This window comes from Pan paniscus, chromosome 4 (genome assembly GCF_029289425.2).
Source record: "Pan paniscus chromosome 4, NHGRI_mPanPan1-v2.0_pri, whole genome shotgun sequence".
In the NCBI taxonomy this organism is placed as follows: domain Eukaryota; kingdom Metazoa; phylum Chordata; class Mammalia; order Primates; family Hominidae; genus Pan; species Pan paniscus.
The window spans coordinates 141,365,275-141,381,703 of record NC_073253.2 but is presented as its reverse complement, the minus strand read 5'-3'; the positions used below and the strand labels follow the sequence as shown (position 1 = coordinate 141,381,703).

General features: G+C 36.0%; 1 protein-coding gene across 3 annotated transcripts in view; it reads left to right on the top strand.

The window, feature by feature from the left end:
- LARS1 (leucyl-tRNA synthetase 1) overlaps positions 1–14,935 on the top strand; it is a 68,711-nt gene extending 53,776 nt beyond the window's left edge. For all 3 annotated transcript variants that reach the window (XM_003829083.5, XM_055112747.2, XM_055112746.2), the window contains exons 27-32: positions 76–186; positions 2,313–2,423; positions 4,772–4,876; positions 6,266–6,361; positions 8,361–8,493; positions 14,535–14,935. In XM_003829083.5, the coding sequence (XP_003829131.1) occupies positions 76–186; positions 2,313–2,423; positions 4,772–4,876; positions 6,266–6,361; positions 8,361–8,493; positions 14,535–14,740 (762 nt within the window). In that variant the 3' untranslated portion in view covers positions 14,741–14,935. The remainder of the gene's footprint in view (positions 1–75; positions 187–2,312; positions 2,424–4,771; positions 4,877–6,265; positions 6,362–8,360; positions 8,494–14,534) is intronic.
- Positions 14,936–16,429: the final 1,494 nt, after the last annotated feature.

Below are 16,429 nucleotides of genomic sequence, written 5' to 3'. Positions count from 1 at the left end.
TGTTGGGGGAGGGTTCTTCTCATTTTTGGTTTATATAAAAGCTATTGAATGTTTTTCCTTTCTTTTACCGTCTAGAAGACTGACAAACAACCCCTGCAGAAGCCCTCACATTGCACCATCTATGTGGCAAAGAACTATCCACCTTGGCAACATACCACCCTGTCTGTTCTACGTAAACACTTTGAGGTGATGCTCTCAGTAGACTTTTCCCCCCTGATGGTGTTGTATGCTCCCTATGTTGTTTTTGTTTTTAGGATGTTGGCAATGTCTGGGAGAAGAAAGATAGGCAGCTTTGTTTCATTCCCTCTAGGCAGACAGCATCCTTTTGTTATTCTTGGTGGCTCTTAAATGGATGCTAAGGGAAAAGCTGCTGTTTTCCTCTCATTTCCGAAAAATTTATACAAAAATACATTGGATCTAGTTGAATGTAATCAAAAGAATTGGGGGTTTTCATATGTGTAGTTGAAATGATGAAATAAAAGGACAGAGTTTGCCTTTGGAATTTGTTGTAACTTGAGCAGTGGGAGTCATTCATTAAATTTATTCATTCATTATATTCATTCATTAAATTATTTCAAACTGTAACCTTGTTTATTGTTTGGAAAAAAGTGAAGCTTTGTTCTTGAGTACTTTAAATGTTGTTTGGTTTGATAATTACCTATAGAAATGTAGAGCTTGAAGACATTTTTGGCTGTGCCAGGTAATGATAAATCCACTTAAAGGGAACTCAATAACTTAGATCTAAGTTTTCCTGAAAGAAAAAAATCTATTTTTCCTCTGCATTCAAAATGTAGAAACAAAGTACATTTATGGACTTTGGCTTTTTTGCTTAGGTTATTAAAACAGTTATTGCTAGATGCAGACCACTAAGGTGCACTTTAAAAAGAGAGACAAAATACGGATTGTGGTCAAAATGTAAAGAAGAAACGTAAAGGAAAAATTCTTAGCTTTGATATTCTAGACCATTATTGGAATTTTGCCTCAACACTTTTCATAGTTAATTAAGAAATGCTAAGAAAAGCTGCTTTTACATTTGTGAAATTTGATAGAGAAGAGCAAATGTTTTTGTATTTCTTGTGAGTCTATTTTTATGGAGAACTATTTCCACCTTTGAGTATATATGATAGAAATAGAAGGTGGCCTTTAGAATCTGCTTGCAGATTTTGAATTAAGGTAAATAAAAGATAAAAGCTACTTTGGTTGGCACAAAAGTGAAACTACCTCAGTGGATTATATATTCATACCAGCAATTTCAAGGAAGCAGTGGAAGAACCCAAATATAATATGTAATGTCTTAGGTATTAAAAAATGCATCACCTCTGTTCTTTTTGAAGTTGTATTTTTACTTAGTATTCATTTGCTAGATAATTGAAAACAGTGGTATCTTTTGGCATTAGCAGCTGTCTTTTAGATTTTTGTATGTTTTCATCCACAAGAATGAAAAGAATGTTCATTTATAATCACGAAGAGTGTTCTTATGTTGAATGTGGCACCATTTTGGTGACATAAGGCAAAGGAGTGTTTCCCACCCTTTTTCTTTTTCGTGTGTTTCAGAGGAATATATTAACAAGTAGAATATTTTTTTCCCATGTACTTTAGTAAAAGTTAGAATTGAAAATAGATTATTTAAAATTGTATTATATGTTCCTTTTCATTTAGATTCATTCCCAGCCCTTCTTTTACAATAAAGAGAAAACAAGTCGCCCAAAACTTTGAAAAGACCAATTGCTTTATTTCTCACTCTATCGAGGGGACCGTTAATATTTGTAGAAAGAAATGAATTTAGATTCATTTAAAGCACACTTGGATTGTACTCATTAGTGATACATGATATGGACATTTATTTTTGAGTAGATAGAAATGATTCTGTTTTTAACAGGTCAATAGCTAGGGATTCTTTTCACAATTGTGGTAACAGTTTCTTCCAAGTGTCCAAAAGCAGACATTATATAAACTTGTATGATAGTTGTGTAATTTTTTATTTTAATATGACTAATAAAATGCTTTTAGAAATTTGAAAACAAGTTTTTGTGAGACCATTTAGTTTCTGAACAGGAGAAATATTCAACACAAATCACTTCTTTTTCTCTTCTAAACTAAAAAGTATGTGTTGTTGATTTATAGAGAATAGGAGAGTTCCTTCTGCATTGTTCATTCAGCTTTCACTTCCCCATGATGCTAGGGCTGGACACTTTTCTGCTGTTCTCTAAGGATTGATAGAGGCCACCATTCTATGCCTGGTCACATCTACTATTCTGCCTTATTCTTGAGACTTTTTTTTCTACATTACTCTTCCTCCTTCCTTTTTTTAGGCCAATAACGGAAAACTGCCTGACAACAAAGTCATTGCTAGTGAACTAGGCAGTATGCCAGAACTGAAGAAATACATGAAGAAAGTCATGCCATTTGTTGCCATGATTAAGGTAAGCTGTGGACCTTATGCAGCTGTGACCACATGAGCAATGGTTAGATGGGACAATAGAAGGATGGGGAAAAGCCTTGGACATAGTCTCCTGCCAGAAATCTGCTAAAATAGCACTTTTCAATCAATGACTGAGAGAAATGATCTATCAGATTTTGGGTTTACTTGCGGAATTGCTGAGTATGTGAAAAATATTATTGTGGGAGAAAAATTGGTTTAGAATTGCTGCACTGAACTATTCCCTTTATATTCTACCTTCCCTTCTTTCAAACTCTTTTGGCTTACATTAGGCTTATAGAGGCTTGCATTTCCTAGACCCTATTCCTGGAACCAGGATTCAACATTTGTATAGGTATAGCTTAACAGGGTAAACATTGGTTATAGTGGTTAGACCAGGGTGTCTCAGCATAGCTCCGTTAGTATTTTGGGCTAGATAGTTCTTGTGGGGCACTTTCTTGTGCACTGTAGGATATGTAATGGCATCCCTAGGTTCTACTCATTAGAAGCCAGTAGAACTACCTTTCCTGCTAGTTATGACAATGAAAAATATCTCCAGACATTGCCAAATGTCCGCTGGGGGCAGAATCACCTTCCACTTCTTACCATTGAGAATTATTGGGTTAGACCCTTAGTTTTCTTCATATACGTCGCTGATGTATTATTGGATTTCTTGACAAAAAGAAACCAAAAGAAGGCTTATATTGCTTAAGATCTCAGGCTATGGGGCCAGAAAAATCTTGGTTGAAATTCTGTGTATCAGTCACTCCTTAGTTTTGAGACCTTGGACAAATCACTTAAATTTTCTGGGCTACAGGATTTTTCATCCATAAAATGAGGATACTATAGAACCTAACTTTTTAGGAGTGCTGTGAGGAGTAAATAAAATAGTGTACCTAACACACTTAAGTAGCACCAGTCAAGAAGTAGGCTCAGTAAATGTTGTTTAAAAATACAAATTAGTATCTTCCAGCCTACTAAGCATATCGTGGTTATTCTTGTACTGTCCTTTAATTCTTGTGTCTTCTTGGCTGCAGATGCCTGATGGAGACCAGACCTCTTAACTTCTTCAATATTATAATAGATTGGTATTCTTGGAAAAGGTTTTTAATTCTCTTAGACCAAAGTCACTATTTGATCCTCAGGGTATTTTAAGTTTCAGAAGTAATTTAGAATCCTGTGTTGACCTACACTAATCAAGTTGTAATGTAAGTGCTGGTATGTTCATAGTTCATTGGTTCCCCAGTGGCTAGTGTCATTGGTCATAATGCCAAATCTCTGTCAACATGTGGATCCAACAAAATATTCCACTGGTGGTTGCAAAGGCAATTAATTTTGATGACATGTTTTAAAAGAATCCAGGGAAACCTATTTGAAAAGTAGTTACGTGTATATGTATATATAGAGAGAGTGTGTGTGTGCGTGTGTGTGTGTGTATAAAATGATATTAGATTCAAGAGTTGGCTTCTTTAGGATCTCATTTAAATTTGAAGAACCAGCATCAGACCGTTTGAGTGGTAATATATTTTTAAAATTATGTTGGTGATTTGCCAGGCAAATTAGTGGTTTTGCAAACTTTGGAAGGGATTAATAAATCTGGGAATAAGAAAATGACTTTCTAGCACTTCCATGAGAAAAAGAAATAGAACTTGCATAGTAAGCTAAAACAGTGAGTAGCAGGAATAATATCAGGTCACTTTCATTAAGTATAACATGTTCTAGGTAGTTATATCTGCATATGTACTTGGATCTCTAGGATTCTATTTTGCACAGCAAATATTGACTACCCAAGAAAATTAAGAATAAGAAATTATTTTTTACATGCCATGTTTGAGTACTCATGTAGTATGAGTTTTTTTTCTTTAAACTTTGCAGAAATATCTTTGGGGATTTTTTGTTTGGATATTATTAATTCACTATTCTCTGAAACAGCTTTAAGAAGGTGGTATCTCAGAAAATTAAAATTTTGTTTTTTTTGGGTAACTTAAAGGGATATTTTCACACATTTGGCTGATTCCCTGTAAAGTGAATTCTTTGGGCTTGCATGTTAAGTCAGTCTAAATAAACAATCATAAAACCGTATTTATTTTATAAATCTGAAAACCTTGTGCCTTCCCATCTTTTCAGTGCTGCCATAATCTTATAATACTTTAAAAGATAATTATTTGGAGCTAGTAAATTTCATTAACAAGCAAATGTAGGTAAAGGAAATCATGAGTCCAAGGCCTTTCCTTTAACTCCTGAAATCTGAAGATTTTATCAGTTGAGAGAAGAATGATTACTTTGGAGGAAGTATGTTTTCTAACATATTCTTACTGTGATTTTGTTTTTCCATACCATTTTGGCTCTTAGGAAAATCTGGAGAAGATGGGGCCTCATATTCTGGATTTGCAATTAGAATTTGATGAAAAGGCTGTGCTTATGGAGAATATAGTCTATCTGACTAATTCGCTTGAGGTAAGAGGGCCAGGGATTGTAATAACCAGTTAACTGTAGTTAAACCATAATCCAGCTCTTTTATTTTATAATAAACCTTTTTATAAATTTCATCTTCTGTGTTTAGTATCTTTGTTAAATATATCAGTCGAAAATATTTTTGGAGAGAAGAAAAATGGGTGAGTATAAAAGTTGCAGGAAAAAAAGTGATATGTCATCTTATTTCATCAATTCTTAATTTACATATAATCAATTATACATTAAAAAACTATGTCTGGCTATTCTACTGCAAATTATTTTTAAGAGACCTTATATTCAAATGCTTTCCAAGCCTCTCATGTTATGGAGTACTCTGAATTGTTGCCTTTTTTCCCCCCTCCCTTTTGATTTGCAGAATTGGATTAATTATAATCTTTGGTTTAGAATTGCTGCACTGATATATTGGTTCATGATATATTATGGTTCATGATATATTATAATTTGGTTCATGATATATTATGATTGTTCCATGTCTTGCCGTGTTTTTTTCCTCCCAATTTATAATAAAATGAACATCCCTGAATTTTCTACCCAATCCAGGAACTAGAACAGTACCAATAGCTTTTACATATCTGTGACGTTCTCCCCATCCAATCTTTGTGCCCCACTCACAACTTTATATATAGATCGTAAATAAGCTGGTCTCAGACAACTTAGGCAAAAGGAAAAGTCATGTGCTCTAGAAAACTGTTAGAGCACTCAAAACATGGTCCTAGTAAAATGAAGACACTCAAGTAAAAAATATAGGTTTGGAATTTAAGTAAAATTGTTTTGTGAAATACGGAGATGGAAGAAAGTTGTTTCTAATTAAGTATTTTATTTTAAATGAGTTAATGAAATTAATAAATATTAAATGACATCCATTTTATGTATATCTAAATGTTCATATATATTCATTTAGGTCAAAAAACTTCTTGGATCTTTTCACTTGGACCATGCAGACACACCTTATGTTTAGGGTCATCTTATATTCAGACATATGCACTGTGCTATATTTCTGAGCTTTTCTTCCATTTATTTAAGTGGAAGCCTTTTATTCTCAAATGATAAATTTCTGAACTTCTATTTGTCTTAAGTGGAAGCCTCTTATGCTGATTTTCATTTTGTTTTATATGGCAGATAGATGCCAGATTTCATTATAGAAAATGATAAGCATGACTATATAAATAACAATACTATGAGACATCTAAAATGAATGTTAAATAACTGATTACAGATTTCATTTAATATTTATATGGAAAATAATAAAATTGCACAGACCATTTCATGTTAACTGGAGAACCTAGTTTTGTTCTTGGTGAAATGAGGTGATGATTAATTTGAATCACATTAAGTGATACTAATAACTTCCATTTTTTCCTCTCTGTTTAGCTAGAACACATAGAAGTCAAGTTTGCCTCCGAAGCAGAAGATAAAATCAGGGAAGACTGCTGTCCTGGGAAACCACTTAATGTTTTTAGAATAGAAGTAAGTTGAAGGAATCTCACTGAATCATTGCATTTTAAAACCAGAAGAGACCTAGAGATCATTACATCTAAACCCACATTTAAAAAATAGAACAAAGTAAGGTCCAGAGAAATTAAGTGGTTGGTTTGTTGTAGACCCCATAGATTATTAGAAATGGGGATGTACCTGAAATGTCCTAATTCCTTGGTCAGTGCAATACTTACTTTTTCCTCAGTTTACTATTACAGGAACTATCAGATATTATTTGTGGGTTTTAAAAATAAAAAGTATGATTTTCAAAATCTGGTTTTTATTTAAAAATACTGGAAATGTAGGACCTTTTTAGACAGTTAAAAGGAGCTTTTAAACCTCAGATGAGTCTTGGTTTGATTGTTATTCAAGGCTGTTTTGTTTTTAGTATAAACTGGATTGATGCATCATCTTAAGTTATGCTGGAATAGCTTTTTTTAACCTCTTAGTTTTTGGCTATTATTGGTGAAGACGAAAAGGTTTTGGATATTCTGGGTTTTTTTTGTTTGTTTGTTTGTTTTTTAATTTAAGTTCTGGGATACATGTGCAGAACCTGCAGGTTTGTTACATAGGTATACACGTGCCATGGTGGATTGCTGCACCCATCTACCCGTCACCTACATTAGGTATTTCTCTTAACGCTATCCCTCCTGTTGCCCACCCTACCCTGACAGGCCCTGGTGTGTGATATTCTCCTCCCTATGTCCATGTGTTCTCATTGTTCAACTCCGAATTGGGAGTGAGAACATGCAGTGTTTGGTTTTCTGTTCCTGTGTTAGTTTGTGGAGAATGATGGTTTCCAGCTTTATCCATGTCCCTACAAAGGACATAAACTCATCATTTTTTATGGCTGCATAGTATTCCATGCTGTATATGTGCCACATTTTCTTTATCCAGTCTATCACTGATGAGCATTTGGGTTGGTTCCAAGTCTTTGCTATTGTGGCCCGTGCTGCAATAAACATATGTGTGCCTGCGTCTTTATAGTAGAATGGTTTATAATCCTTTGGGTATATACCCAATAATGGGATTGCTGGGTCAGATGGTATTTCTGGATCTAGATCCTTGAGGAAGGACATTCTGTTTTTTTAGTCTCAAAGAATCTATTCAGATTGGCAGCATTTGGCAAAGTCCAGGGGACTGCAATTGGGAGAGTCTGTAAACTGCCCTCCTTGTCTTGATAAGCAGAGGACTTAGATATGTTTTTTTACTTTTGCCACATTTGAAAACCCAGCAAACAGAAAAGGCCTATTTTGAAAGAATAAGGAAATCGTGATTATGGATACCTCCTGAATTTAGCATCATGTAAGGAATATGCTCATTGCATTAAGATGTGGTAGCTTTTAATAGTTCAGTCATTTGAGCCATGGAGATGGGTATATGAAAATATTCCTTATACAAATATATTTATTTCAAACCATTTTCAAGTATTCTATTAAGATACTATGTATTTAAGTCTTTCACAAGACTCATTTGACTTTTTTCCACTTAAAAATAATAAACAGGGTTCTGGACTATGTAGCTTCTATAAGTACAACATAGGTTTATGTTTAATCTTGACCTTGCCACTTACTAGCTGTGTGACCTGGTGCTGATTTTTAATCTTTCTGGTTCTCAGCTTCTCTTTTGTGAAAAAGGGTACAAAAGAACTACTTCAGGGATATAGAACTAACGTCGATAAAGTGCTTAGTACAATGCCTAATACATAGTAGAGATTCAGTGAATGATGGTGGTTGTGGAAGAGAAAATGTAGTTATTGTTAGTGTCCATCATTGGTGTTGATATATGTAGTTGTAGTCATCTTTACCTAGGCATTTGGTTATAAGCATGAGCTTGTACAGCTTTTCTTTCATATTTGAGTACTCCTTAGTCATGATTTTAAAATACCAGAATTAGATCCGTCTTTCATTGGGCATTGAAAACGTAGCAGAGATTCTTCCTCCCTCAGCAGTATTCAAGTTAAACAATCATTTTCTTGTTGTTTTCCTAGCCTGGTGTGTCCGTTTCTCTAGTGAATCCCCAGCCATCCAATGGCCACTTCTCAACCAAAATTGAAATCAGGCAAGGAGATAACTGTGATTCCATAATCAGGCGTTTAATGAAAATGAATCGAGGAATTAAAGGTAAGTTGTTCCCCAAAACTCCCATTTGTCAGTAGCTTGTAGATTTGGCGAGTTCTAAGCAGAAAGGAAAAAGAAAAGAAACCGGCTTGCTTATGGACAGCTGTGTATTATTATGGAAAAAGTACTGGGATCAGAATCAAGAAAACTATTCTTTTTGGGACTCTGTGGCTAGGTAGCTTAGTGGCTTTGCCATGTCACTTAAGCTCAAAACTGATTTTTCATTTACTAATGTGAGGACAATAGAGGGATTAGATAGTTTTCATCTTTCTTTCTAGCTCTAAAATTGTAATGAGTGATTTCTGTCTCTCAGAGATATTCAGAATCAAGGAACACATACCCTTAATATTCTAAACTAACCTGTCCAGCAGGTCTGTTCCTTGAGAAGGAAGAGAAACAGAGTAAAAGTTATTGCATGTCTTCCATGTATTAACCATTTAATCCTTTTACAGTTATATAATGTAGAGGGTATTCTTATTATTTCCCTTTTATAGATGGTGAACTGGAGGCTAAAAAGGCTAAGTAACTTGCAAAGTTTGTTTAGCTAGTAAACTCTAGATCTGGAATTCAAACAGGTCTGTTTGACTCCAAAGCTCATATTCTTTCTTCTAAACAATGTGCCTCCAGGTAAAATATGTCAGTAATCTTAACTTATTATCAAGAATAAGTCTGCATCTTTTGTGATTAGATTCAATGTAATAATTTATGGCTTTTCTTTTTGTCATCCAGCCAGGTCCTACGGTGAGCAGAGTGTGAAGGGAGATAGTGTGTCTCTCTTATTTTTCTTCTGAGCTATGAAAACAAATTAATGTTGTGATTCTCTATTTTGTATTATCTGTCTTTTTTCTTTTTGATAGCAATCAAAAGTTGATTGGCCACTTTCCATCACTACAAAAATTTTCTAAAAAGATTTATAAATCCCTAACAATAACCTAATTTATGGAACTATATTAGGGTAGTAACATGAATTAAAATAGGAGACTTGAAATAGCTCTTTGGAATTCATTCTGTCATTTATTTTGTGTTCTCTTGAAGTTGTTTCCCTTCTGTGGATACTTATTGAGACACTAATATATGTAGTGTTTGTAGAGACAACTGTGTATGTAGAGACTCCTTTGTATGTACTGGGGCTTTGGGGAGTCCACAGAGTGCTGTTCATTAGGAGCTACATCTAGTAAAGGAGTAGGGAACTAAGCTATTGAAGTGTATGATAACGTAAGGAGAAATTGCTGAGTGTAGTAAGAAAGGTACAGGTAAAATGTGTAGCACAGAGGAACGTGAGATTATTTCCACTTGCAGCGATCAGGGACTAATTTATGGAGAAAATACTGTTTGGATGGGGCCTTGAACATTATACCCATAAAGGTAAGGGGAAAGGGTATACTAGGAGGGAAATACCAGTTGCTTTTGTTTCTCTGTGTACAGAGCATCAGCAGGAACAGTATACTAGGGTTAGGGATGTTGTTGTTTATAGATGTGTTTTTTAATTGTGGTAAAATATACCTAACATAACATTTACTATTTTAGTCATTTTTATGTGTACAGTTCAGGAGGCTTGAATACATTCACATTGTTGTGAAACCATCACCACCATCCATCTCTACAACTTCGTCATCATCCCAAATTGAAACCCTATACCCATTAAATAATAACTCCCATTCCCTTCCCTCCAGTCCCTGGTAATCACTGCTCTACTTTCTTTTTTTCTTTTAAGTTTTATTTTTGACACATAAATATACATATTTATGAGTACAGTGTGAGGTTTGGTACATATTTACAATGTGTAATTATCAAATTAGGATAATTAACATATCCATCACCTCAAACATTTATCATTTCTTTGTGGTGAGAACATTCAAACAGCTCCTCTTACAGCAATTTTGAAATGTACCATATATTATTATGAACTGTAGTCATCTACTATGTAATGGAACAGTATAACTTATTCCTCCCATTTAATTATAACTTTGTACCTGTTGACCAACCTCCTTCCAGTCCCCTCTCTTCTATCCTTCCCAGCCTCTGATAACCATGATTCTATTCTCTACTTCAATGAAATCAACTTTTTTAGATTCCACATGTGAGTGAGATCATGCGATATTTGTTATTCTGTGCCTGTCTTATTTCACTTAATATAATGTCTTCCAGCCTCATCCATGTTGTCACAAATGACAGGACTTCATTCTTTTTTATGTCTGCATAATATTTCATTGTATACCACATTTTCTCTTTTCATTCATCCGTTGATGGACACTTAGGTTGATTGCATATCTTGGCTATTGTGAATAGTGCTGCAATAAACATGGGAGTACAGATGTCTCTTCAACATACTGATTTCATTTCTTCATTTCTTACTGGATATATGTCCAGTAGTGGGATTGCTCGATCATATTGTAGTTCTATTTTTAATACTTTGAGGAACCTCGATACTGTTTTTTATAGTGGCTATACAAATTTACATTCGCACCACACTGTTCTACTTCCTACCTCTAATTATTTGACTGTTCTCAGTACCTCATATAATTGGAATCACACAATATTTTTCCTTTTGTGTCTAGCTTATTTCACTTAGCAAAATATCTTCAAGTTTCATCATGTTGTTATATGCATTTATTATGTCCTCTCAGTGAACTAGGTACCATAGAATGATAGCTTCATCCTCAGAACTTATAGGCCACAAGAAGCAGAAAGAGCATGATAGTGGCTTTTAAAGAAAATAGATATTTGTGTGGACCCACTGGATAGGATTATATTTATTTACTTATTTTGAGATAGAGTCTCCCTCTGTCACCCAGGCTGGAGTGCTGTGGCACAATCTTAGCTCACTGCAACCTCCATCTCCCAGATGCAAGCAATTCTCATGCCTCAGCCTCCTGAGTAGCTGGGATTATAGGCATGAGCCACCACACCTGGCTAATTTTTCTATTTTTAGTAGAGACAGGGCTTTGCCAACTTGGCCAGACTAGTCTTGAGCTCCTGGCCTCAAGTGATCTGCCTGTCTCAGCCTCCCAAAGTGCTGGGATCACAGGGATGAGACACCGGCCCTGCCTGGATGGGATTATTATGATGTTATAGCACATAAAAGGATGTATTTCTGTATTGAAAATTGTATTATATTATGTTAAATCTACCTCTGTTTTAAATGTACTCAAATATAGCACTGACTAGGTTCTGCAGAATTGTACTGAAATGTATTTCCTATTTCTTGTCTTTTCTCATTGAGCCTTTGGCATAATTCTTATCTGCTTTGTCATAGTAGCTGTGAAAAATATTATCTAAAGTGTCTTAAGTTTGATGTTAGTAGCTGTTGTAAACTTTAGAAAATAGAAACATTAGAGAGAGTTTGAAATTGCTATTCCTATAAGTATCTGCAGAAGAGATCTAACCTTGATACTTTACCAAAAGCCCTCAGGATGCCTTGATATCTAAAAGGCCTGAGTATATTGAGTATATGAGATGGAAGAGGAGTTAAATTCAGTAACATAGTTATTGGTCTGTTTGCTGCAATAGACAGCAAATTGTCCAATTAGTGCCAGTTGTATTGAGGGTAATTATGATCTGGGTCCGGGAGGAACTGAACTAAAACTATCATTTCATTCCACAAAGGCCACTGAGTAAACTATCTGATGATAATAAATTTGAATCACTCACAACCCATGCCATATGTGAACTGATAACTTGGAAGTGAAAGCCTTCATTTCTCGTTATCAGTCCCTAGGGACTTACAATCACTCTCATCTTTTCTCTAAGAGCCTTAAATCTTATGTAGTTGCAGGCTTAAATTTCAACAGTTTCAATGATAAGAGAAGTCTGGGATAAAAGACAGTAAAACCACTAAGAAAGCTCTACCAATCTATGGACAGTAATGAACTACATGGTGAAACATCAAAGCAAATATGTTTTGTCACTTAGAAGCCTGATTGAGTATTAAGGTTTCTTTGAACTAGTTTGATTCAGAATTGCTTGGAATGATGAGGGAGGTCTGTTTTAGACAGAGAGAAAGAGTGTGTGCGTATGAGAGAGAGAGGCAGAGGCAGATCCTCAGTAAAAGGCCTTATGCATAAAATCTGCTGGCAGAACTTGTCACTGCATCTATAGCAAAATATTTGGTACCACTGATGTGTAAGTTGAATTGCAATAGCTGTTAAAATTAATTGTATTCTTCCCCAAAATAAGATCGTGGCTGTCATGAAGATTGTGCCTGCTCTCTTCCCATTTTAATTTTCAGGGCTTGTACTGTGTCTGGGAATAGATTGTATGGTCCCTGCAGAAACTCTCCAAAGACTCTTAGACAGGGTTTGCTTTTGTGGTAGTCGCAGGTAATCGTTCTATAAGCCCCTTCTCTAAACTTCGGTCTTTGTTTCCCAAAGAGGACAGAATGCATGGATAACTTGTATTCTTGGTTGGCATGGCCGCCAGCTGCATTAAAGTCTTCTTTTATCTCTTATCCCTCTTATGCTAGGCTTTGTACTCTCAAGTCAACATGAGGGAGGGTAGCTCAGGTGTGTTTCAGAAAGAAATGGGAAGTAATTCAGAAAATATCTTCTATTTCTATGGATCAGGTTAAGGATAACTAGCCATGCTACACTTCGAATGAGATATAAACCCAGAATCAGCATTTGTAGTCATTTCTGGTGTTTTTCTGCCATATGAAATAAAACCATTTGATGTTGGGAAGTCTCAGAATTGCTGAAATAAATATACTTCTTTTGGGCTCAGTTGTTGGCAGGATTGTTGACTTACAAAGTTGTTCAAGAGACAGGTGCTTTTTTTTGGGGGGGTGGGGGTCAGGCGCTATTTTTTTCAGCTTGCATAAGAGCAGATTAGGAAAATCTCAAGCAGGGTGGGTATTAGAGCTCATCCTAAAGCTAAAAATTCTGAAAGCTTAAATTTCTGTCCTTTCTCTGCCTTGTCTCCACTCTCCTTGTCTCATCAACTTGTTAATACAAATACTTTCATCTTTTGAGCAAATGAGAAACTGATAATGCCATTTCTTAGAGTAGTCATTATTTATCCAAAAGTATCTCTGAGAAAAGCTACAATTCTTGCAGGTTTAGTGTATTCCAGGGAGCTCAAGAAAGGGATAAGTTTTAGATTTTTCGATATTCTGTACAATGGTTAATTGAAGCATATAAAAATGATTTGAGAGACCATATAGGATAATGCTAAAAAATACACACAATTCTTTCTCTCTCTTAGTTTGTAATTCCAGGAGATGTCAGAATCTCTGACACTTTGAGCTGGGTAAAAGCTGAAAGGGGATGAAGATTTGCTACATTTTAGCTTTGCTCCTGGGATTGTTTTTTTTTTTTTCCGACAGAATCTTGCTCTGTTGCCAGGCTGGAGTGCAGTGGCGCGATCTTGGCTCACCGCAACCTCTGCCTCCTGGGTTCAAGCGATTCCACTGCATCAGCCTCCCTACTAGCTGGGACTACAGGCATGCACCACCATGCCCGGCTAATTTTTTGTATTTTAGTAGAGATGGGGTTTCACCATGTTGGTCAGGATGGTCTCGATCTCTGGACCTCGTGATCTGCCCGCCTCAGCCTCCCAAAGTGCTGGGATTAAAGGCATGAGCCACCATGCCCGGCCACTGCTTTTTTTGTTTGTTTGTTTTTTTGAGATAGAGTCTCACTTTGTTGCCCAGGCTGGCATGCAATGGTGCGATCTTGGCACACTGCAACCTCTGCCTTTCAGGTTCAAGCGATTTTCCTGTCTCAGCCTCCCAAGTAGCTGGGATCACAGGCGCCCATCACCAGGCCCAGCTAATTTTTTTGTGTTTTTAGTAGAGATGGTGTTTCGCCATGTTGGTCAGGCTAGTCTCAAACTCCTGTCCTCAAGTGATTCACCCGCCTCAGCCTTCCAAAGTGCTGGGATTACAGGTGTGAGCCACCGCACCCAGCGTGGCTTTTATTTAATAATCTGAAGAAAATATTTTTGTTTAGATATAACAACCAGCGTATTTAAAACGTGAGTTCTCAGGCTGCTCCAGGGTTTGAGTGACTGTAATTAAATGCTTATATTGATAATTTATTTTGTTGTAGACCTTTCCAAAGTGAAACTGATGAGATTTGATGATCCACTGTTGGGGCCTCGACGAGTTCCTGTCCTGGGAAAAGAGTACACCGAGAAGACCCCCATTTCTGAGCATGCTGTTTTCAATGTGGACCTCATGAGCAAGAAAATTCATCTGACTGAGAATGGGATAAGGGTGGATGTTGGCGATACAATAATCTATCTGGTTCATTAAACTCATGCACATTGGAGATTTATCCTGGTTTCTTAGGAATACTACTACTCTGATTGTGTCTACTGATTGGCTATCAGAACCTTAGGCTGGACCTAAATAGATTGATTTCATTTCTAACCATCCAATTCTGCATGTATTCATAATTCTATCAAGTCATCTTTGATTCCTGGACCTAATAAATTTTTTTTCCCTTTCTTTGGGTGTCCAAGAGAAATGGTTTTTGCCAAACTCTTTTTAAAAAACAAATTGTTGCTATTTCCTAGAAGTTTCTGGTTTTTAACATGAACATAAAAGTGTCAGTATGCTTCTTTTATGAGGTGTACTTTATACTTTGATGAAGGCTAAGGTGTACCTAACAGCTTTTTATAGTATATTCATTTATGGAGTTAGCTGTATTTTTTTTAAAAAAAGAAAAATAGTAAATTAGCAGCTTTTTTTTTTAAATGAAGAGAACTTCATGATGATTTAAAAGAACTAATGAGAATATTTTGACTTGACTTCAATTACTAAGTATTTTGTATAAAGAACAAATAGGTCCTGCATTTTATAAGACTTTTTAAAGCTTTAATTTTTCAACTAAGAACCAATAATGGCTTCTTCAAGGCTAATATCAATAGTTTATAAGCAGTATATTTCACCTACACTAAATATGGGCATTTTAAAAGAAGATTCCCCCCTTCCCCCCCAGAAATCTGCATTTACTAAATTTGTCTTAAGTCCAATTGTGTTTAAAGGTCATGCTGGTCGGGTGTGGTGGCTCACGCCTATAATCCCAGCACTTTGGGCGGCCGAGGTGGGCAGTCACCTGAGGTGAGGAGTTTGAGACCAGCCTGACCAACATGGTGAAACCCCGTCTCTACTAAAAATACAAAAATTAGCTTGGCATGGTGGCGGGTACCTGTAATCCCAGCTGCTTGGGAGTGTGAGGCAGGAGAATCGCTTGAACCTGGGAGACCGAGGTTGCAGTGAGCTGAAACCGTGCCATTGCACTCCAGCTTAGGCAACAAGAGTGAAACTCTGTCTCAATCAATCAATCAATAAAATAGAGGTCATGCTGACTGTATTATAGATTTATTCTTTTATTCTTGTTGGAGTGTCTTTTAATATCTGCACCATCTGTCTTCATATGAGGAAAAAATGTAAGGCATTGACTAACAGGAGAAACATTTCTAATTTTGATGGGTTTAATATGGAGAAAGAACAATTTTGATAACCCAGAGGAACCTGAATTCTAACTGAGGTTATGTAAATAGAGTTTATTGAGCTTCCTTATTTTGCTCTCCGCAGTTAGGGACCACTAGGCCTAGTCATATGGTTTATCACAGATTTATTGAAGCCAATCATAGGATGTTAGAACTGAAAATCCTTAGAAATCATCAAGTGCAAATAATCACTTATCTACTAGGGACAGGCACTATAGCATAGTGGGGTAAGAGCGCATGCTCGGAAATCAGACTAGCTAGGTTAGATTTCCAGTTCTTTTTGCTACTAGGATGCTCTTGGCCAATTACTCGGAGCTGCAGTTCTTCATCTATAAAATGGAACTAATACTGGTACCTTGTAGGCTTATTGTGAGATGTTTAGATGAACTGATCTAGGAAAATCATAACACAGTGCCTGGCAAGTAGTAAGTCTTTAGTGAATGTTACCATTGAAGAAGAAGAAGATGATGGATACCAAGGTATATTG